General features: G+C 34.5%; 1 protein-coding gene across 6 annotated transcripts in view; it reads right to left on the bottom strand.

The window, feature by feature from the left end:
- The window catches only part of LOC118262624 (carcinine transporter-like), a 284,870-nt gene that overhangs the window by 249,455 nt on the left and 9,841 nt on the right, over positions 1-25,574 (bottom strand). For 4 of the 6 annotated variants that reach the window (XR_007705812.1, XR_007705811.1, XM_050697692.1 and 1 more), the window contains exon 1: positions 8,209-8,376. The exons of the other annotated variants lie outside the window; for them this stretch is intronic. Coding sequence is in view for 2 of the 4 variants with exons in the window: in XM_050697692.1 (XP_050553649.1) it covers positions 8,209-8,271 (63 nt within the window). In the remaining 2 variants the exon portion in view is untranslated. Of the gene's footprint in view, positions 1-8,208; positions 8,377-25,574 lie in introns of those variants that run through there. 6 annotated transcript variants of the gene reach the window in all.

The following is a 25,574-nucleotide window of genomic DNA, read 5'->3' as shown; positions in this document are numbered from 1 at the left end:
CACTCAACCGATGATACGTCAGTACCTACGACCGATTATACGCTCGACGTATTTCACGTCTGATATAAACCGACCTTAACGCTGCTCATGTGAAAAGTACAGGCGTTATAGAAAACTAGATGTAAAAACACATCCAAGATACATGAGCAAAGATTTTGGTATGTGACTTAATTTACTGATTTTTACGTATTAAAGAGAAAAAGCAATAGGTAATTCCGATAATGATAAGTATTTTATAGTTGGTCAACATCTCTACCCCTTGTATGAATTTGCTTTACGTCTAAAGTAATCGAAACAAGAGGGCGTTCGGCGCTATGATTGGCCAACTTATATAAACCAACCAATCAGAGCGCCGAACGCGCTTTTGTTTCGATTATTTAAAAACGTAGAGCAAACGCGTACTAAGGATACTGATACCAAAAGAGAGCAAGATAAGGGCATTTCAAGGCAATCGAATCATTTCTCAGTTAGTTGACCTTGGTTACAATACAATATCTTTCTAAGATAAATTATCAAAATTATGCGACTTTCAAACGTAAAGTTATTGTTGTCGTCGTTTTGGCAATGATATTCATTTTCACGTTTAAAATAAATATTTATTGTCAGGTGTTTTCTATACTTAGCCCGTTCAGATTCTTTATTTCAGGAGTCAAAGTCAAAATTTCAATGAATCCTCAATTAGTCACTTATGAAACGTCAAATTCAGTAGTCCAATTTGCATTTAAAGTCATACATCACCTGCCTACATAGATAGACACTAAATAACTATACACAAGTATAATTCGTTATTTTTATTTTATTTGTCTTTAATATAAATATGTGTCAGTATATTTTTATTTATTCATAAATACATAAATATACGTTTAACATAAAGAGAATAGCATCATAAAACTCCCACAATACAATTGACCATTATGTTTTAATGTCACTCTCACACAAAAAGCAATTTTAAAACCTATAACACATATTAATTAACGTCTACTTAATGAAACATTATTTTTCTCTCGTTAACCTGTAAGTAGTGGGTAGAAACAGTAGGTTATACATTGAGCCCTCTTGGTTTCCTACATTAGGCAAAGTTTTAAGAAATATACAAATATTTTCTTCACATAAAACATAGACATAAAGGGTCTGGCATTGTGCCAAATGTAATGGAATCTAGCATTAAACATCCCAATGATCCATAAATTCATTACATAACGGACAAAACTGACTACTTCGTTGGCCGAGTGCCGGGTTTGATTCCCGGGTCGGGCGAAATATTACTGGGCTTTCTTCGGTTTTTCGAAAATTTCGCTACTAATAGCACGGAATCTGGAAATGTGCTCGGTATATGGCAATAGGCTCACAGAAAAGTGGGTGTACATTGTAAAGTGGCATTACAATGTGCCGTTGTTGCGCCTACCCCTTCGGCGGTATAAAGGGCCTGACGATAAAAATATAACGGACAAAAATGAGACATGTCTAATAGAAAATAGAAAATTAAAATTCCTAATTGTCCTGAAAAAGTACGTTTGTTTTAAATAACCTTAAAAACACAATTTATTCGTTTAGAAGGAAGCAGATCTCATGGGAAATATGTGATTGTTTAGGTATTCATACAGAATCGCGACGCGGAGTGCCAAGACGCTTGCTAACGTGGCGGTTGCTAGGCAACGTGAGTTATTGCTCTAGTCTAGAGCTAGGCTTTCTACTCGTACGAGATGAAACAAAGAAATAAATGGATCTAACATAAGAAACAAGGTTGAAATAAGTTTAAGGCTGCTTTTTTACCTGAGATTTGCTATGCTACGTTGCTGTGGATGCGTTTGGCTTCCACCAATCATATTCGTTGGTACACATAGCATAGCACTGATAAAAACGGACTCAGCTAAGCTGTGTTTTTTATAAGGGAAGATGTGTGCTATGGCTTCTGTACTTTACTATCGATACGCATACTCAAACTGCGCATCTGCCTGGCACAGCTACATAGTTTAGTATCAGCGGAAACGGTCACTTATTTTTACAGCTTACATCTTCGTAGCATAATTACATAGCACATCTCTGATGAAAACGCGCCCTAAAAGACAAGAATTCGAACTATTACTTTTTTATGAGATGAGTCGGTAAACGGGCAGCCGGATCACCTGATGGTAAGCAATCGCCGCCGCTCATAGACTACAGATCTACTATTTTATAGATTTTTTCTATTGATAATTAAACGAAAACTAGGAAAACCCTAGTACGAGTTTGTTTACGTTGAACGAAAACGAAACGAGAGCATTTTCGGTGCTATGATTGGTTAGTTACTACGCGTCGGCCAACTAATGCGCTGAACGCGATCTTATTTCAATTTTAATCATAACACACTAGAAATAGTACCTACATATGAGTGTTTGTACAACTGTTGTTACACTAGAATCTAGCAAGATAAACCAGTTACCTACAGACAGAAACTAGTTCTTTGACAGTTACCTATTTTGTACGTAGAGGTCAACGTCCTATCTTCAACATAAAATATTTAAACAGTTAAACGCTAAGCTGTCCGTACAAACGTTATGCGACAAAAAACTGTTACTATAATATTCACAACAATTAAAAAAAACTTAAAATCGATCAATGTATCGAATGATCATAAAAACTAAATATGGATGATAATTAATTTATGTGACAACAATCACATTAATAACATAAAAAATACTAGGAAGTATCTGTTTTCAATATACAGACAAAAAGATGGTATTACCGTAATCAATTTACGTCCGAATTAATTAAAAACATTGGAAAATTCGCGTGCCTAAATACCGGTAATGACTAATGAAATATGATTAGTGTTTTCCAAATTAAACCTGCTTACTTTGACCGCTTTGCCGCGCTTTTTGTTTTTATCTACGCGGCGGAGTCATAGACATTTCTTTCTTATTTAGGCTCTTCTAAAGTCAAAGTCAAAATCATTTATACCAATGAACTCATAAATACTTAGGTACTTTTGAAACGTCATTAAAGAAAGTAATAAACAAGAGTTTGTCAGTCTTTTAGTCAGTGAAGCTAGGTGCTGGTAAAATAGGCACACCTCTTTAACATCGCCCTCAAACATTGATAATTGATGAAAAATAGGTGGCACCTTTAATGTATGCATCTCTGAATACCCTTTCAAAGAATTATAGGCAGAATGTATCAAATTGATAGGTTGTTGGGACAATCACCAAAATATTTGGCTTGTAGCAGGTGTACAATCAACGAGTTTACCTGGAGGCTTTTGGAGGCTTAAAAGGCCAAAGATCGATGTCACGTCCAAAGCCAAATAATACTAGTGCAGAGTTGGCACTGAACTGAATAAAATGGCAATGAAACCTGAGCTTGGGCTTAAGTTTCCATGAATATGCAGATACATGATTAGTATTTTATCAATAAACAATTAGTAAGATCCATAATTTTATTTAAACATCATCTAAAATTACATTATTAAATACTATCTACTTATAAAATAAAACTAAAATAATATTTAAAAATACAAAAACAGGAGCTATCCAGTAGCTGGAGCATGATTCAAGTTACCAGTGGTTAGGGCTCCAGACACAATGCGTTCCGTTTCCAGGAGAACTGCCTTCTGTGTCAGGTCCATGATCCAACCAAACACCAGCTTCCTAAGATGGCTGTCGACGCTTTTAGGAATTAACCCATTGGTCGACACGACCGATCCATATTTATTCTAGTTTCAATAACGGACAGACTGACAGACTGTTATTCCTTTCTTTATTTGTTAATATTGCAAAAGTACTTATTTATGGTTTAATTGGAATAAATGATTTGACTTTGACTTTATTCTCTGCCGATCTTTTAAATCAGATCAAAGCACTTATAGGTTACGATTTATGAGATGGTTAGATATATAGCTAGAAATTCTGATAAAACAACTTTATTTAGTAGCTAAACCGGTACGTAATGTGCAAAACAGACTTAGTTATGTGGTTAGGTCATGGACGCCTATTTTTATAATTTTTTAATCATAGATTTGATGTAATTTTATCAAGAACATTGCAAAATTTTTGTTTATTAAAAATTCAGTCAGTCTAATGTTGATTAGTTTTTAATTACGTATTATCTGATGACCCTTTACCCTTTAGAAATGGTATTTTCTTGGCTCGCATACACCATAGCCGCACTACATTAGTACGTCATTGTATACGTCAGATTCAATGTTAAGTTTTCTAATAATTGCAATTGCTACACGATATTCAGGGAAAGTGTAAGTTTACGGTCATCAAGAACCCTTCCTCTGTTACTTACTCCTATTACATCACTAATTAGGGAGTATGGACGTAGCAACTATTGTTAAGTAATGACGACAAGCCTCAATAACGCCCGAATACTGAAATGCTACTCAATTTTAAGTTGTACTAAATATCGTGCTATCTCTGTCATTTTATAAAGAATTGATAGGGAGAGGACTAGTTTTGAGAGCGTCTTAAAATTGAGTAGCGTTTGAGTATTCGGATATAAGTCTAGCAATCTACAATAAAATAAATACTAGACACTCCTGAACTATGGATTTTCTCTACATAAGAGGGCTTGCTATAATATCTACTCCAGCAAAAGCTTCATGTTTATCAGAGAATGCTGCTGACAGATCTCCGTGAAACGTGTAGTGAAGTCTGTATCACTTTATAATGTATTCTATTACACTGCCTCGTTGGCCGAGTGGTTGCAAGTGCGACTGCCGGGCAAGGGGTCTCGGGTTCGATTCCCGGGTCGGGCGAAGTATTACTGGGCTATTTCGGTTTTTCGAAAATTTCTCAGTAGTAGCACGGAGTCTGGAAATGTGCCCGGTATGTGGCAATAGGCTCACCACCTATTACATGGGACTTACAACATAAATTGTGAAAAGTGGGTGTACACAGTGGCATTACGTGCCATAATGTGCACCTCTGCCTACACCTTTGGGGATTAAAGGCGTGACGATATGTATATGTATACGATATATATGTATTCTATTACAGTCACTACACACATGAGTTAGCTAATATCTATAAAAACATAGATTAGTTATTATCAGAGATCTATGCTATTATTAGAAAAATCCATTAAGTAGCTCCTATATGACCATGAAATCAATTATCAATCCTTTACAATCGTATTAAAAATCAAGAAATCAACAAGAGAATCATATCAAGCAGCTACTTATCACTTATCATTATAGGTCAGGGTTATAGTGGTGAAACTTTAAGACAATATCAACTTGAACAACTTTATCACAACTAATGAGGTGAATGAACTTGCAATTACGAAATATTTCCACGTGACGTAAATATGTATGTGGTATAAGAGTGCTTTTCCACCAGAGATGTGTTATGCTACGTTGCTGTGGATGCGTTTGACTTCCACCAATTATATTCATTGGTACATATAGCATAGAATGAAAGCAATGGTGGAAACGACCTCAGCTAAGCTATGTTTTATATGGAAATACGCCTGCTATGGATGGTTTCCCTACTATCGATACATCGCATCCTCGAGCTGCGCATCTTCTTCACACAGCTAGCTTAGTATCAGAAGAAACGGTCACATGCTTAGCTATTACATCATTAGGATAGCTACAAAGCACATCTCTGGTGGAAAAGCACTCTTAGTCTAGTATAATAATCTATACAATTGTTTTTATTAATTGTCAATATCGTGATTAATAATGTAGGTACACAAATAGAGACTCATTCATTATTATCCATTTTTAATCCGAAGGAGTTTTCCCCAGTATTTTATACCTAATCGGAGATAGATATCTTTATATACCTATATATACTTATAGATACCTATCAAAAACATTGTATTTGGTAATCATTGTGATAAAGCACTGATTGTAAGTACATAAACACAATGTATTGCTTCATTTACCTTATTTTTCAGTTCTACGTAATTTGGTTTCTAGGTAAAACATTAACACGTGGGTAACTAACATTATAATACTTAATTACTTTATCACTGATATGAAAATCCTTTACACTCGGATTAGTAGCGATTTATTTGATTGATTCATGAAGCAAATACTAAGAGGAGATGTCTTAACCGCCATTCTCTTTAACATAATGCGTGTCACTTTACGGGGATCACGGGATGTTACAAACCACGCCCCTCTCATGTTCTTATAATATACTTGAAAGAGTGTGATTTAATTTTCGTCATTAGAAATAGTCAGATAGCTGAATGACGAATCCTAGTTGTAAGAGTGACGTAATTTTAGTAAGTATCTTTTAGGTAAAGTATAATCATTTATTTAATAACTGCACAAAACAAAATCAGCTGTCCAAATAAGTAATTAACGATTGTACTCAACAAAAACACATGAATCGCCTGATTTGTTTTATTTTGGCTTTCATACCTACGGAAAATAGAGTAACATTGTTCGTAAATAATACATGGGTTCGTTGAACCCGTAAAATATTCAAAACTTTTTGTTAGGTACTCGTACGCGTGAAAACAAATTGGATAGTGCGATATAAAAGATTTATGAACACAAACATCGTTTGTGTCTCCGAAAAAATATCTACAATAACTCCCATTTTTTGGTCTGAAAAGACACAGAAGTTTTTAGAAGATATACTAGGTACGGAGAGTTCGAAGAGTTTCGACATCAATTTTCCAAAAACAATACTATACCTAGGTCTTTAAACTCTGGAGTTGTAGACTGCCTAGGGCCTAGGGGATTACCGGGGCTCCGGCTCGAAAAGCCTTGGGCCAGGCGACTAAAAATCACCCCGTTGCTATTCCTGCTTTTCGAGCTGGAGACCCTGTAAATCTGCTAGGTAGTCCGAAGCTAGGACTACCAGATTGTGTCTCCTTTAGGTGCAGATGGTGGCCACCGGGGAGGTTTTAGTGCGGTAAAAATCCCACACTCCCTAGTTTTTCCCCAAAAAGCTAGCCTTTTGAAGGTTTGCCTCGTCAACAAAAAAACGGTAGACCGTAGCTAGGAGCGTCTTAGGGGACCATATGTAGATACAGACTAGCCTAGCTGCACTGAGAGTGAACTCTATGCACTTACAAAGCTGCTACCAAAAACTAGTAGTAAATAAATAAAATAAAGTTCAAACACTGACTCTATTACTTAGATATATCATGTTATATATTACTTGGCAGCGGGCACGTAGCGCATTATCTATGTAACTGTTCCTCCGAACGTATGTATGTATGTATGTGTGTCGGATTTTATTCATGATGTTCGACAAAAACATTTATTGTAGTTTCAGTTGTATACTGTATCGGCCCAGATAACATTGAACTACATATTATATATGTAGCTGTACGTAAATATATATGTTAGATTATAATAAAACAGAAATAACTACAAGTTGGTATAAGAGGAAGGAAAAGTTAATGTTATTGTTACTGCTTATATGTGTAACCATACATATTATTAAGTGTAAGGATTACGTAAGTATAGTATAAAAATTGTATGTCTTACTTGGATGAAAGGTCTATATTTTTGTTACTTTGGTATTGTTAAAATCTAATTAAACGCTGGTTAGTATCTAACCGCCGTACGTAGCAATTGTTTTCGGAATAAAATCGTTACTAAGGTGTAGTTTAAGTAATGGTTATTTATTTACGTAATTACTTTAAATGATTACTTAAACTAGATAACTAAATAGACTAAATTATGTAAATAAATAGTTTTAATTCTTTATTTTTAGTTATTTATTTAGTTAATATTTTTATTATTTCTATATCGCTCGAAAGTCTAAGACGGCCGCTTCTCATGCATAAGGGTGATCTTTCGAAATCTACCAACGACAAGTACTAATGTGACATTTTCCGCGTTATTTGCACTTTCTAAGATTATTTAGCTTTGAGCTTATAATTTCTAATTAAAAGTTTAAAACAGCTAACCCGCATTAAGCAAGCGTGGTGATTAATGCTCCGATCTTATCCGTGTGAGAAGAGCTTTTTGTTAACAGTGACTACTTATAGGCCAGTGATGTAGAATGATGCTTTTTATTATTTAGCTTTTTTTTTGTGTCGTTATCACAAGTGGACACAGGAGAGACGTATTTTTCTAGCCTAAACTTATAAAAGTTCTAACTAAATACACACTTAACACAATATATAATGATCTATCTTTAGTTACGTCTTTTTAACAACAGTTCAGTTCAAGATCGATATCGATTATAACAGAGTTGGGCAATACTCCAAAAAATAAATTAAGAAAAATCGATAAAATTAAAATTGAATACTAACAGTATACGTAGCCAGCTGTTCACCAGTAATCACTTTTAGTTCGTGCGCCGGCGCCGAATCCATTGCACGTGTTGTTCACCAACTAAGTATCGAACGCGCGTCCCTCCCGTGTGGAGTTCACTGACTGAGTGATAAACTTTGGGCGGCCGATCATATATTTAGGAGATAACACCCAGTACCCCAAACGGCGGAATAATTCCCAATCTATTGAGCCTATACCGTTTTTGATAACGTTCTGATATTGATCTGTTCTCAAGGTTAGAGTGTGACGAAAGAAAGTAAGATTAGGGTTCTGACTAATGTAAATTATTAATAGATAGTTTAACACGATCTACTTGGTGGGTTTTTTGAAACGATTGTTTGGATATCCTATAAACAAACGGCAGTGGCGTAGTGTGGTTTGGCGGGGCTCTGTATAAAAAATTGTTTAGGTGCCCCTATTATCTTTTTGTTTTTTTGAGGGTGGAAAATCAGACCCTGACTTCCTGCCCTGTCTCTTAAGCATCAAAGAGGAGATTTACCATGGCTTCGTGGAGGCCCTTATGATTACGTCAATTTTCCTAAAGTTGCTGTCAACTTTTGAACGCATGCTTTACGTGAAAAAATAGCTATAGCAACTTTATACTTTTGTAATTTCTGAAATAAAACAAAAAAATCGGAAAATTTTATTTTTGCTAACACACGTAGGGGTCCCATAACCCTGGGGCCCCGTGTAAATGTTGCGGTAGGTACGGGCACTATCTACGCCTCTGACAAACAGTCAAGAAAATAATCAATCAATGCGATTGTTGTCAAGTATTCATCATTGTAGGTATATTTTCTTTACTATAGGTAATATTATTCTAGAAAATGTACCTAAATAAATATTTTGATTTGAGTCCTAGTCGTAATTTTCTATAATGATTGATACTTTATCGCCATAAGGTGGTTTTCTCCGCCCTCGATTAGGATTTTTCACGCCGAAATGGAATATGCTTACATATCCTTTGCAGCTTTTACTTTTGTATAAAGGTTTGTTGTGTGGTTAGTTTAATATTTTTTAAAGACACTGTTGCTACTACGAGTTTACCGTGATGTAATAAACAGGAACTGTCAGTCTGCCAAAAATAAACTCCAGACAAACATCTTTCATTCTTTCATTACGAAAATATTCCATACCATTTTCTTCAGATACTTAATGATTTATTATACTATAACTATACTAATAATTTAATATATGCGTTGAGAATTTTCTAGAGATATTTCAAAAAAACATTAATACCATGAAAAGCGTTGTTTTGTAAAAACTCCTAAACTCATGACGTCAAAATTCACAAGGTTTTGCATGAAAATTGATCTTTTAATTTAAAAATATGTTACTTAAGATAAAATTTCAAGTATATAGAATGTATAAAATGTATTATTTGTTATGCACATTAAAATTCACACAACCGTCTTAATAATTCTTATCTCATCTATAAATAGGTTATAAATATTTAAACATAATATATTATTATTTAGTATAAACAAAACATTAATATTAAAACGAAACTCTTCCTGTTTCGAGATGTTTATTGGAAATATTTTTTACGCGATGACATTTATAGAATCGTCATCCATCATGGAACAGCCACAATGAAGGGGAAACGAAACTAATTAGCAAATTAAACAAATGATTGACAAAATTAAACTGGCTGTGACTAAACACTGATTTTACGCGAAACGTGTGAATTGACAAAACTACGTTACTCAGTACTTAGTACTTACTTCTAGAACACTCCATCAATAAGAATATAAATAGAAACAAAAATTAAGCTTAGAACTGTTAAAGCTTGTGCCGCTGAAGGGTGCTTTTTTCCCAGAGATGTGCTTATGCTACGTTTGCTGTAGATGCGTTTGGCCTCCACCAATCATATTTATTGGTACACTACTATCGTTACATCGCATTCATTAGTACATCATTATCAATACATCGGATACCAGAGTTGCGCATCTTCCTCGCACAGCTACTTTGTGGCGGCACATCTTTATAGCACATTTTACTCGCACAGCTACATAGCTTTTTTCAATTCTATTTATGTTAGTTCTAAACGGACTCGTTAGCTTGTGCCCGTGTTATACATTTTTACAATACGATACGTACAGCTACATAGCTTAGTATCGGTGGAAACGCTCACATAGTTTCACAGCTTAGCTATTACATTTTCGTAGCATAACTACATAAAGATGTACCTCTGGTGGAAATGCACGCTTGTAATTTGGCGCTGGCCAGATGGCGCCTCTAGCGATTAAAGCTCAATCAATCACTACTCAGTTTTATGAATGGATTTAAAATATATCTTTCTAACAGAGAGTCTTTAAATATTTTCAATTAAAATTTATGCAATAGTTTTTTTAATATGTATGTTTGTTTAATTGAGATACCTAAATTCTATACCAGCGCCCTCAGTGGCGTTTACAAACAGCTTTTGCTCGTAGCATTTATAAGTTTAATATATTACGATCATAATGTGGGTATAGATTTATGCACATATATTAATTATTACTATACGATTATAACCTAGGTTACCTATAGAAAACCATAAAATAATTTAGAAAGGTTTTCAAGACCTCGATTTACAAAGTGATCTATTAACTAATCACAATAAACTGTAATTTAAATGAATTGTTTGGCTTTATGATCCAAAGTCTAGACAAATATTCATAATTACATGTTTTACATTCATTTAAAATTACAATAAATAAAATTAGCATGTTTATTTTTATTTAAATATTTATTAACATTAATACTATTGTTTGCTAGATGGCATTGCATCGGTTTTAAAATAATTATGTACAATCAAATCTCCATAAGTAATCTTTTTAGGAATTTGTAATATTAGATTTGCAGTGATTCCGGGGTTTTGGTTCGATTCTTGCAATATTTATTTTTGTGGTTCACAGATTATGGCTCCCCGTCTATTTTATCTACATTACTACATTTTTTTGGAAATCTGCTCACAACACCTTAAAAAAGAGCGTGCAAAGCCGCGGGCGGAAAGCTAGTGTGGTATTTTTTTCAGGGGGGAAATCATCCAAGGACTTCTTCCGCTTTGGGTGATGCGACAGGGAGTGACTCTCACTGACTAAAAACTACCCAGTTCCTACAACTGCTTTTCGAGCCAGAGCCCCGGTAATCCCGCTAGGTAGTCGGCAGCTCCGGGTTTTATAGGTATACCTTTTATAGGTGTACATAGCCTTTAGGTACGATTTCATACTCACTGCCCAATTGCCCAATAAATAACGGAATTTCAAATATAATTATGTAACCTTAGTTTCAACAGTAGGCATTCATACCTATCTCTAAGATAAATATTTATCTTAGATTAAGAAGAAGATAGGTATCTATAATACCTAGGTGAATGTGATTTCATTCAATTTCATCAATTGTATTGTATATAGGTATTGTACCTATCTATAAGTATAGATACGAATCTACATAATACACTGAGTAAATAAAATTGTCTGTTTGTAATATTGAAATAACCATATACCCTTTTATTACATACATATGAATATACATATACGATACGTACACCAAAATAATATTTTTCGATTAACAATTTTTGTGTGTCTGTCTATTTGTTCTCGCTAATCTTTGAAATAGTCCGGTCATTATACGATATTGAAATAACAAAAATTCCGACAGAGCTGAATTTTGGTACAGACCTTTATTTTACTATAAAGATTAAAAATTTAAAAGTCCCCATCGATCCCATATGTGCTTCAAAAGTTATTCGAGGTCAAAGTTCAACATTTTAGGTTTTTTGAGTTTTTCTCAAAAACCGTAAGTTTTTTAAAAAAATACTTCAGACCAAATTTGTAGATCTCAAAATCCTCTACAAAATGGTCCTTATAAGTTTTTCTATAAGTATTACCGTTTCTAAGATAGATTCGCGTGTCCCCACACACATTTTTCCACTTTGGAAGCGTCTAACTTTCAAACGATTGATTTTGACGAAAAGTGGTTTTAGGAACCTTAATGTTTTTTTTAAAGACCTATCCATAGACACCCATCACGGATATGTAAGCTGAAAAAAAATTTTTTGAATACATTCCATGTATGGAGTGCCCCCTTTACTTTTTACATTTATAAAGTTTTAGTCAAAATTCGAATAGCGGTTACCGAAATACACCATCTTACAAAGTTTCAACTATGTAGGCCCAACAGTTTCGGAAATAAATGTCTGTCCGTCCGTCCGTCCGTCCGTCCGTATGTCACAGCCTGTTGGGCCACGAAACTGTTGGGCCTACATAGTTGAAACTTTGTAAGATGGTGTATTTCGGTAATAAAATAATAAATTTAAAAATTAAAGGGGGCACTCCATACATGGAACTGATTCAAAAAAATTTTTTTTCAGCTTACATATCCGTGATGGGTGTCTATGGATAGGTCTTTAAAAAAGACATTAAGGTTTCTAAAACCACTTTTCGTCAAAATCAATCGTTTGAAAGTTAGACGCTTCCAAAGTGGAAAAATGTGTGGGGACACACGAATCTATCTTAGAAACGGTAATACTTATAGAAAAACTTATAAGGACCATTTTGTAGAAAATTTTGAGATCTACAAATTTGGTCTGAGGTATTTTTTTGAAAAACTTACGGTTTTTGAGAAAAACTTAAAAAACCTAAAATGTTGAACTTTGACCTCGAATAACTTTTGAAGCACATATGGGATCGATGGGGACTTTTAAATTTTTAATCTTTATAGTAAAATAAAGGTCTGTACCAAAATTCAGCTCTGTCGGAATTTTTGTTCTTTCATTACTGTTTTCAGGTCTAAATTGACCGGACTAAAATGGCTGAACCGATTTTGACGAGACTTTTATTGGCAGGTAGCTGATGTACAGAAGTAATTAGGCTACTTCTTTGTTAGAAAAATTCATTTCTAACATCTTTATATATATAATTCTTCTGTAAGTGTGTATGTCACTGAACTTCTCTTAAACGACTGGACCAATTTTGATGAAATTTTTTGTGTGTGTTCAAGGGGATCTGAGAATGGTTTAGATTCACAATTTTGTCCGCTGGACAATGTTTTTTTAATTAATCAGACGTGTAGACAGGACAACGTCTGTCGGGTCCGCTAGTAGATATATAAGAAATCATATGTATACTGTCAGTAGTAGTTTGTGAGTTGGTGTGTATGTTTGTTACATAATCACATCAAAACGGCTGAATCAAATAAGGAATCGGGATGAAACTTGGGACAGGGGCAGATTATTATGGTCTTGTATAATACTATAACAAAATTTACTTAAAAAGTGCTTTATTCATTATGTAAACATTCTCTACACTCTAGCATGTAAGTAACGTCACTAAAGTCGGAAAGACATTGTCGGCCGTGATAAAACGAAGGTCAAAGGTCAGATAAGACAATTTTAGCATATTTGCTAAGCGCACAGAATTATACGGGAACAGTACTCTGAATCCACAAACAACTGTGATAGCAGGTTTTTGCATAAAATTTGGTTTTTGGCTAAGTTTAGTATAGACTATTTAAATTCACCAGAACTTGCGCTGAATTTAGAACAAGGGCAGTAAAGCTTAGGTAGATAATAATTATTATGGAGATCTTTTATTTAGAATTTATTTTTTAAGACTTCTTAATCAGATTCTTGTGAATATAATTACAAGTAATGTCAGTTTAATAAATGCTAATGAATGAAAGAAATATATAGAAACATAGGTGACTGGTAATTAGTGAACGATATTTAAACACGTGATTGTACTTATTATTTGTAACAACTTTCTCAAAGAAACCTTTTTGTATACTCATTAGTTTAATTTTTATCACAATAACAAAACGACAAATTACTAGCTAGATACCCTATATACTTACAATTGATTGCATCAGATCATAACTAAGTTATGTACTGAGATATAATGGTTTAGGTAACCTATCTACACCTTTTTTACTTATAATATCATTGGGCAATGTCTCAATCACGAGACATCGCCTGTCAGATTGCCGATATATTATATTTATCAGAAAAACTGCCCTGTATGTTATTGGGTGTTATTGGTAGGTATTTTCTTTATAATCTACGTGTGTGTGTGTGTACTTGATTGATTTTCCTGTATTAGGACGTTGCTAAGCGTGAACAGATTTATGATTAAAACTAGCTTTTGCCCGCGACTTCGTTCGCGTGGAATAGTGACTTCCGGCAAATTTTTGGTTTTAACCACATAGTTCCCGATCTCGCGGGATCTCTTCAAAAATGAGATGTGGAAGATATTCCAGGGAACTCTTCAAAAATCAACATAATGAGCTCTGCGTTTGAATTTAATAGATGTATACTCACTTAGGATTGAAAAAATAGTTTAAAAACGGACTTAAACTAACTTAAAACTAAAGAAAGCTACGAATTACGAATTTATAACAATTAAAAAAGAAACTATATTACAACCTATCCTCTATGCTATAATAACCAAGCTTAAACTAAATAATTTAAAAGAAACGACTTAAATCTAATCTAATTAATTTATAAATTAGACTTACAATTTTATTAAAAAAACTAACTACAGTAACTACTAATAATCGATATCAAACTAAACCTACGTTAAATAGTTTAACCAAAAAACCAGGAAAACCCAACAAATAAACTTATTAATTGACAAATACAACGAAACCAATTTAGAATATACGAAACAGCAGGACCACTACAGACAAATAATTATACGACTGATAATACACTTTTTCTACGATAGTACCGAAGCGCTCGGCCGATACCCAACCAAATGAATGTAACGAAACCATAGCGCGATCTATTTCGATCTATCGAGGATAAAGACAACTTGGATTATTTATTTATACTCCGTTCGGGCATTTTCTTTGTACTAAAAGTTTAATTATATTGATATTATTTTTTTCATACCTTTTTACTATTTATTTACTTTTTTTCGATGAATTAAAACAATAACATGAACCGAAGTCGTGTAACGATCGACATAGAATTATCTATACTCCGTTAGAGCATTTTCTTTGTACTAAATGTTTTATTATATTGATATTATTTTTTTCATACCTTTTTACTATTTATTTACTTTTTTCGATGAATTAAAACAATAACATGAACCGAAGTCGTGTAACGATCGACATAGAATTATTTATAAATAATTTATTTCTTATTTTTATTTTTTGATTTTTGAAATAAAAATATATCTATGTCCTTTCTAAGGTTCTAAACTATATCTGTACCAAATTTCAACCAAATCCGTCAAATAGTTGCGGAGATTAATGGTATAAGCATAGAATGTTCGACGTGATTCTTTAATTTGACATAACTTTTTTATTTATGAACCGATTGACATGAAACAAACACTAAATGTAAATTTAAGCATCCCACAATATATTCGTGAAAACCGCATCCAACTCGGATCAGCCGTTTCTGAGATTAGCGCGCACAGACGAACAGACAAACAGACAAACAGACAAACAGACAAACAGACAAACAGACAAACAGACAAACAGACAAACAGACAAACAGACAAAAAAAAAGTTAATTACATTTTTGGGTTCGACATCGACATAACAATAACCCCTGCTATTTTTTTTATTTTTATTTTCAATGTACAGACAGCACTTTTCTACGATTTTATTATATGTATAGATTAATATTGTATTGCGTGTCACGTGTCGCGGCGTCGTTAATATAAGTTAGCTAGGTTAAGTATTATTTTCCTTAAGATAAGGATTACCTAAGTACCGATTTACTATAAGGATTTGATAGTTTGATAATTTCACCCTATCAATTGCCTAAGATGTGTCTGTTTAGACGAGCAAAGAGAGTCTGTTCAGGCTGGCTGGGCCAAAAAAATAAATAATGTGAATCATTCGTAATCAAGAAAAAATCAATCAATCGTACGATATACCTCAGCTCATGTTACGTGTGAAGTCCAAATAAATCAGATATTGTCCATTAATGACTTTTGGTAAATCCCGAATATTATGTAAGATACTAACTGTTTTAGAATCGTATGAGTCATATGATCTACTTTATCTAGCTGTATTAGATAGCTGGATTTAATATGTCTATCTATACAAAACAATCAATAACAAATACTATGACTAATTCAATAGCTTTCTTACATCACATATCTGGATTGTAGGTAAGCAACAAATTCGGTAGGTACGTATGTAGTTAAAAGAAATTTCTTTTGATTTATGATTGAAGAATATTAAAACTATTTATTGTGCTTCAAAATAAAACTGCTTTTTAAGGATTTTAACACGCACGTGTATACCAGTCCTACCATACCTTATACTAATACATAACTTAACTAAAACGTAATCTAACGAACATAAATACTTTGGAGGCAGCCTCCGTATTAGGTGTAGATAAAAGATGGTGAAATGCACTAAAACTGGTTTTTGTGATGATAAATAATTTCTTATTTAGTGGAAACTTTACAAATAAGTGACGTCCATTATTTGACTTTATTGAGGTCTACGATAGATTTTTTTTTTAGCGTATTAAGTCTGCTTTTGGCCACCAACCCGCTTATTGACCGAACGGCGAAGCGAAGATGTGGCCGAAGATGGAGCACACGGACTTAGATGGTACCTATTCACTCTGACATTGAAAAGACCAGGGTCGTATTTCATAGGAAAAACAGATATCCATAATTTTTTTTACAATTACTAAATCACTTGCATATAACATGCTGTAACAGTAGTGCCAGAACCTATCACTAAATTACTATAGCAACAAACACTCGAAGTGTCCACTTTAAAATGTTTATCAACTCCTTGGCCTACTTCAAGCCGTAATGTTACAACTCTACAAGAGTATACTAAAAATATCAGACATTGATTTATAAAAAAATACAGTGAAAATAAAACACTGGGCCTAGGTAATCAACTCGAATATTGTACAAGAAGGTTAATACCATACTTGTAAGAACCTGCTTGGTCAATTTAAAATAAATAAAAAAAAGGATGCTAAAAATAAAAAAGTTGTTAATGTCAGATTTAAAAATGGAAGGTTCCGTATTATTGCAAGGTGAAATAAATAAAAATAATGAGGTAAAATTAACTAAGCTGCTGCCTCGTTGGTTCGTAGATCGCGTGATCCAACCAGAATGACTGTCAAACATACATACATAGTATGTCTGAATCAGTAGCCAATTACCACTTAAAGGTAAGTGTCCACAGACTCGCATCGTACACATACACATCGCACGCACCGCACGCATTCCGTATGGCGTCAATAAAAAAATACGTGTCTAATATTTTTTCATTACCTAACTGACGGACTAAATAGATTTTTAATTTTCATATCCTGTCATCATCCCTATTCCTCAGCCCATTAAAAAGACCAAGCGTCATGTTTTGCTTGTGTTATATTAAGTAAAGCTTATGAATAAATGGAAATTAATATGGGCACTAATAGCCACTACACGCCAACGTGTGGTGATTTATTATGGCCGCTGGGGACAGTACAAGTTTTGATATTACGCCATTTAATTTTTAACTTGATATTTAGTCCTGTAATTCTCTTAAAATCTTTCGACGAAAGGTAGGTTTTATTATAATAAATAAATAAATAAAATTCATTTATTTTAGGCCACTGGGTCACTCCCATATAAATTAAAAATGAAAAGTTTACAATTTATCGCCCCTACACTGCTTGAACTAAGTATAAATATTACTGGTCGCAATAAACATGCAAAAAAATTAAATAAAAGAATTTTGAAATTAGAATTAAAAGCCTGTCTTACTTTGAACTTACTAATCTTTACATTTCCTAACCATCTAATATGTATTTGGCGAAACAAGATTCGACGTTCGAGTGGTCACCGACAACTGGACTAAGAGAACCCTAAAAAAGTAATATTTAAATGTTGATTAAAAAAAGGTTAAAGTTATTTGGAAGTGTTGTACTTATATCTTGGATACTCGATAAGTCGGTACATAAACCTTGATTGGATGTAAGGTTATAAAGTTTCAAGTTTATGCACATTTATTTAAAACCAAATAAAACATAAGTAGGAAGATATTGTAAGGAAATAACTTTTAAAAAAAAGAACACCGCCTTCTATTTTTTTTTTAATCAGGTAATCATCTCTAAAACCTTTTCCTAAGTCTGAAAAATACTATGCTGAAAACCGCATCAAAATCGATTCAGTCAAACGCGATATATTCGCACACAAAACGTACATACAGGTCAAACTGAGAACCTCCTTCTTTTTTGAAGTCGGTTAAATATAATAGATATTTCCAATTTTAGGAAAACTTCGTCCCTGACTTCGAGCCATAACAGAGGGCTTAGTATACGAGTTTGTTTTACGTTTAACGAGATCGAAACGAAACCGCGTTCGGCGATCTGATTGGTTGGTTCATTTCAACCGGCCAATCACAGCACTGAACGCGGTTTCGTTTCACTCTCGTTAAACGTAAAGCAAATTCGTACTAAGCCCTCTGTTATTATTATTCGAAGTCAGGGACGATGTTTTCCTAAAATTAGTACAGATTCCACATCTTATATCTATAACGTTGTTTAAAGTTCTATTACCACGAGATTAAATTAACATTTATCCGACTACAAATAAGGAAATCTATGCGTCTAATAAACGCTGACCATGACACAGTACCTTCACACAGACAGTAAAATCCTAATCTTATCTTTTCATGAACGAATTTTATGCTTAAAGTCAAATTGTAATCTTTCGTTTGCAGGTGAAAACAACGGACAACACCAGCATCCATTGTTATGCGAGATTGTATCTTCCTTGCTCTCTCCCAAATATTTATCAAACAAAGTTTTCAACTGTATCGTATTATGTAGATACTTCTTAATTATGAGTTCAGATTGATTAATAGAGATCTATCTAGAGCTGCGGACAACGTAACAGGTTACCGGGGCTGCGGCTCAAAGCAAGAGAAGAAACGGGGTGGTTTTTAGTCAGTAAGAGTTTGACACTCTCTCTCGATTCGCCCAAGCATAAACATTGTGATACATAAGAGAACAAGGCCTTTGTTCAGCAGTACCTCGACGTTTTCCAGCTGATGATAATAAATACATATCTGATTCTCTTTGTGTCTGATAAGACTACGATAATTTTCAAAACCACATCATAATATTATATTTTCTGCGCATTTTTTTTAAATATATTTAATGGGTCTACGTTTGGCCGCTATCTCGCCTGATGGTAAGTGATGATATGGCCTACGATGGACGTCTGCCTATGAGCAACCTATTCATTCGGGCTTGAAGGCACCCAGGTTATACCCAGCAGGAAACACAAACTCCGGCAAATTCCACTCCTTAGCAATTCGCACAAGGAAGTTTGAAGCGAAGCGCTATGAAAAAAATGCATCAAAATACACTTCCTTTTGGTACGAGTGCAAAATCAATCTTTAAGTCTCAATTACAAATTGATGTCCTATTACTACTTCACAAGGTCGGAGTTAAAACAAAGCTAATTACAAGAAATATTATATTTTACGAGAGAATTAGCTACACGTGCTAAAACTATAAACATTTTACGGTTCTCAGCCATAATATGGAGGTATGTGACTGAGTACCGAACGACTTCTCTTAACGCGTGGAAAATGTAGTTTTCCTCGGTTATGATAACGGAGATTCTGTCGGTTATGTTAATAAGCCATCTTCTGGGCAACTGGACACTAATTGAGATTCAATACAATTCGTAAATAGAGGATTAGTAATTTGTAAAGCTTTAAACTATCTTCTTTATTAGGCACAATTTCAGTATAGAAAACTTCATATTTTATTCTTGAATTCTTGCATATACGAGTATGGAAATATAAGTATATACAACTTAACAACCACTTTTCTAAGAACTCATATTAATAGCGAGTTAGTCTGTCGCTGCACTTGATGACAATTCCAGAATGTAATCATTTTCGGACATCCGAAAAACTCAATGGAACTTAAGACATTGGAGCCCGAAACCTCTCGGTCTAAAAGAAAATTTCAATAACCAGGACTTTGGATCCAACCACCCAGCGTACTAACTTACCTACCTACCTATAATCACCCATCCGGAGCTGCAGACTTATCCGGAGCTGCGGACTACCTAGCGGGTTTACCGGGGCTCTGGTTCGAAAAGTAGGAGTAGGAACGGGTGGATTTTAGTCAGTAAGAGTCTGACACTCCCTCTCGCCTCGCCCAAGGCGAGAGAAGTCATTGGATGATTTACCCCCTCAAAAAAAAAACACCTATAATCACCCGACACAAACGCTGGCACAAGACAGTCACACACTTCATATTCAGGATATACAAACAAGTTGCTCCCACAATTATACTAAATTATAGTCTTGGACCGTCAATAGTTATTATGTTATGGTAATCATGGGGCACCCTTAGCCATTGTTGATAGGCTGACCTTAGTGTCACCCTGCACGCACGTTCAATGATTACGATTATGGTAACTATAAAATCTATGGTAAATTACTAGATGACTTGGGAAATTATGCATATAGAGATACATATGTATGGTTTGTATGTTGTTATCCAAATGCTTCGAGATTACTTACTTAATAACCTAGTTAATGATCAAATGGTTAGCATTCGCGTCACACACTTAATTAGATCTGTCAATAAGTACTTTTTAATAAAATATCAATTAAAACTGTTATTTTTTCTTGTTTTTTCCGTATTTTTCTATCCAACCATAGAGAATTGCTTTCAATTAAAACATAGATAATCTGTAAAACAAACATGGCGGACGTCACACATCTCTGCAATGGCGCGAAAACCCGGTAAATAAATAAACCGATTAAAATAGATTGATGCTCCAATTACACTTGAAGGGATAATTAGAAAAATAAACGAAGTATTTTATATTGAATGCAGTATCCTTGCAATGTAGTAAATTGATATAATCGGTGTGCGCGTGATTAGGTCGCATAATCACGATTTATTTATGTCGGCACGTGATTTTTTTCTTAAACTGATGTATTAGTGACGTAATCTCGCGTTGTTTGGCGCCAGGATCTGCATACGAATGGGCTACCAGTCATGTTTGTAGAGTATTTTAGGTGTCACTCCAAGACTGACGTTTAAATATTTAATAACTTCGTTTTGGACACTCCAATCTACTGTTTGATGAGGCCTAATATTTGTTTAGTAAATAAAAAAGGTTTTGTCGTCACAACGTTAAAATGTTGGTATTTCAAATTATTTCCAAGTAAATTCACTGTTTTTAATAATAACGTACTTTTCTAAAAACATAATTTTCTTTATAAGTTTTTTTCCAACCGTGTCTTAAAAAATGTTTAGAAATTTAATAGAACTAATGAAATATCGTAATTTTTTAACCATGAAAATAAATATTCATTAACGAAACCTAAAAACTAAATTGGAGATTTAACCTAATTCTCAAAACAAAAAAAAATTTGATATTCAATTCAAAATATGGCAGTTGTTCTCTGTTCTACCTAAATATCGTATCGACATTAATCAGTAAACTCCATAAAAGGAGAAAGAAGGATTAGGTATTACAACAAAAATCATTGGTACAACTTCGCAACCATACCATTTTAGCTGAGCCTAGCCTTAGGATCACATTGGGCAATATTCATAAGTTTCTAACAATTTAAAGTCATCTGCAAACAATTTGGTACCATGTTAGTAAATCCTCTCCTTGACCAGAATTCCGATCACAGTCGTAATGTTAAAGTAATTAGCCAATAAACTGACTCTTGTACAAAGAAATATAATAATCTTACTTACTACAAATATTATAGCTTATTACTTTTTCACAAAAAAAAACTGTCGATTGAATCTGAATGAAAATTGTCACAGATTATCTACTGGAATAACACATTCGCGTTCCGCCTCTGCCTCAAATACCCATCAGACCACCAGAGATGGGGCCATGTAGGGCTGATGCCGACCTGGAGCTGCGGACTGCCTAGCGGGTTAGCAGGGCTCTGGATCGAAAAGCAGGAGTAGGAATGAGGCAGTTTTTAGTCAGTAAGAGTCTGACACTCTCTTTCGCCTCGCCCCAGGCGGGAGAAGACATTAAATTATTATACCCCCTCAAAACCCCAGAGACATGGACAAAGCCACCGGAATAGTTTGAAATAAAAACAAACACTTCCTGCGTTAGACATACAAACAACCTCAGAGGTCACAGTCACAGTGTAAGTTAACATCCATTTTAGTACATGATGGGAATAGTGATGAGAGAACAATGCAAATCACACGTGAAACAGTTCTTTAAATTAAACAACGGAAATATTCTTAGGTTTGTATACTATTTTCCTTAAGTCTTTGACTGCCAATAGAAAACTGTTGAAAGCAAATCCTCCGCTAACGTCGGTCACCGGTGACCACCACGGCGTTCAATATGTTAATACATAGTATTTTCTTGTTGCATATTATAGAACTAGTTTCTGCCATCGGCTTCGCTCGCATTTCCGTGGGACTAAGAAATTTTCGAAAAACCGAAAACAACCCAACAATAATCTGTCCGACTCGAAAATCGAGCCCGAGACCTCTTGCCTGGCAGTGGCCCTGGCGACCACTCGACCAACGACGTAGTCGTAGTTATGGGACTCTCACCACCAATAGTACACAGAACAGTTGTAAAAATGAGATTTAGAGTGTTTACCGAAAATCAAGTGTCCTTCAAGGCAAATGCGTACTTAACGAGCACACAGATTGACCCTCTATGTCTATGATACCAAGAAATGACAATAAAGAACATTTTAGCTTGGAATTTCCTCGTGTATAAGCGAAACAGTCTAAATATGCTGTGTGAATTACAAATTCAACAGGTAATGAATGAAGTGTGTATGAAATAAGTAAATATGGAAGAGCTGAAGACCACTTATTAGGTACTGATATTTGTAGCTCTGCCAAATGTATCACTAATTCACTAAATAATTTTAAATTTATTATTCTATTCCGCATTGCTTGCACAAGATTTCGTAACGTGAGACGTTGTTTTGGAAATGATGTATTTCTCAATCATGTAGATATTATTTGTGTTGACTTATAAATTTTTATCTAAACTTTGTGATTTTCGTTTCGATTGACTCACTGTTTCCATTGCCAATTAATGCGGATTCAGATATTCAAAACTTAAAAATAATGGTATGAGTAGGAATGAGTAGGAAGTTTTTGCAGCACCCAAATATATGAATACTTATTGGAGTAAGTCCACCCACTACGCTCAACTTTATGCACAAGAAGCTTAAATAAAAATCCCATGTGTGTACTGAATAAATTACTCAACGAACATTAGAAGTATACGGTACACCCATATGTACCATTCCTCGTTACTTTTTTTGTGTTCATAAAATAGTACCTGCAACTCTAAGGTCGTAAATACAAATAGAAATATTCCACGTGTTGAAATACCATCATTAATCATAAATTCTCGACGCACACTTAATGTGGAGTGGAACCTTGCCCTATGGCCCTAGTTCATTGAACTACAAGGTAACTTGCATAAACTGTTTTGATTGGATTTCCATTTTGGAGATCAGTTAAGTACAACAAACGATGCTTAGCAAGTTTTTAACACTTCTTTAACCCGTCGTATGCCGAAACATGGATCCACGCGAGACACAACGTATTTTCTACTGCTTATATACAAGGGGTTAAGCCAGTAACCGCCGTGCTCAAGAGTCATTTAATGTTTACTTAACCTAGTCCTTAGCGATTGATTTCGGAACAAAATCTTTATTAAGGAATTGTTTAAGTAATCATTAAATGTCTCTGAGTGCGACAGTAAGCGTGAATACTTTAAACCAAAGGCCGGCAAAGCACTTGTGAAGTTGTGACTCCTCTGGTATTGAGGGTGTCCCTAAGCGGCGCTTATTGCTGACCATCAGTACCCCTAGTATGAGTTTGTTTTACATAAACGACGTTACGAAACGAGAGCGCGTTCGGCGTTGTGATTGGTTGATTTATTCGAGCCGGCCAATCAGAGCGACAAACGCGCCTTCGTTTCAATTACATAAAATGTAAAGCAAACTCATACTAGTCTTGCGCGTATTATTTTCGACAAAGACGATTCAAACTCTTCAAATGAGGACTTGAATAAATGTAAAATATTACAGACTTGTGAGAACCGTATTCACAAATTTGGTTCAGGTAACATTTCGCTAACTTTTTCTTGCGAGTAGGCATACCAAAGTTCAATGAATTGACCTAGGTCATTTACCACGCATTAAAAATATTTAATCTTTGCAACTGTATGAAGGTGACCGAGTTAAAATTAATTTTTAGAATGTCCCTAGATTATGAATGGAATTCTCAGATTTTATCGACACAACTACTTCATTCATTTTTTTTTAATGAGACGTGCGTCACTTTGGTTCTTTCTTATTTTTTTTTTTCTTAATGAATCAAGTTGACAGAACTAAATTTAAATTTTAGAATTTAGGTACCTAGATTATGAATGGAATTCTTAGATTTTATCGATACCTACCTACTTCATTCATTATTGTTTTTAATGAAACGTGCGTCATTTGGATACATTCCTAATTTTTTTTTTCTTAATGAATCAAGATGACATATTTTTCAGAAACAATATTTTTGGGGTAGGTCCATACACTTTTTACGACTGCGATATACATAATAACATACATTATAAATTACCTACTAACTATGATTTAAATACATGCATCCAACATAACGACCTACAAACCACGACCTCTTCGTGTTTATAATCGGGCGGGAAATCGAGAAATATTTTTTTTTCAACGTACTGTAGTACTGGATCGAACGTTGGCCTTACTGAAAGTTTTACAAAGGCTACAATGACGTCACGGATACCTGGCTGACCATGGGCAAGTGGTGCAATATCAAGGTATTGAAGTTGTATGTACAGACTGTTGTGTTGGTCTACCCAGTGTTTGATGCCTGCATTGCGGTGTATTTATGCTATAGACTAATTAGCTGACCTAGCTGATCAGTACGGCGCTCTGATTAGCCGGCTCGAATAAACCAACCAATCAGAGCACCGAACGTGCTCTCAATTCGATTATTTTAAAAATAAAGCAAACTCATACTAAGGGTACATATCACCTAACGGTAAAAGCAATCTGCCCTGCTCTTGGACATCCCCAACACCATTGGATCTCCGGTAACCTCCCTCGCACGACGAAAGACCTCGCAAGCGTTGTTTCACGCCGGTTTTGCTGTGATGCGTGTTATCACTCCGGTTCACCACTTATGGCTCTCCGATGTGTGTCGTAATAGTTTATACACATGTAATTCAACTCTAGCAAAACACTTATTACTGTAGTTACTAGCCTTGGAGTTACAAGCTTGTGTTTGTCCGTCGCAAATTAAATGCCCTCCTAATTTACTTCAGTTTAAAGTGCGGAAACTGCACGGAACTTTGAATTGGTGACATCGCGT

This window comes from Spodoptera frugiperda, chromosome 12 (genome assembly GCF_023101765.2).
Source record: "Spodoptera frugiperda isolate SF20-4 chromosome 12, AGI-APGP_CSIRO_Sfru_2.0, whole genome shotgun sequence".
In the NCBI taxonomy this organism is placed as follows: Eukaryota; Metazoa; Arthropoda; class Insecta; order Lepidoptera; family Noctuidae; genus Spodoptera; species Spodoptera frugiperda.
The sequence above is the reverse complement of the archived record's forward strand: the minus strand, read 5'-3'. Positions and strand labels throughout refer to the sequence as shown.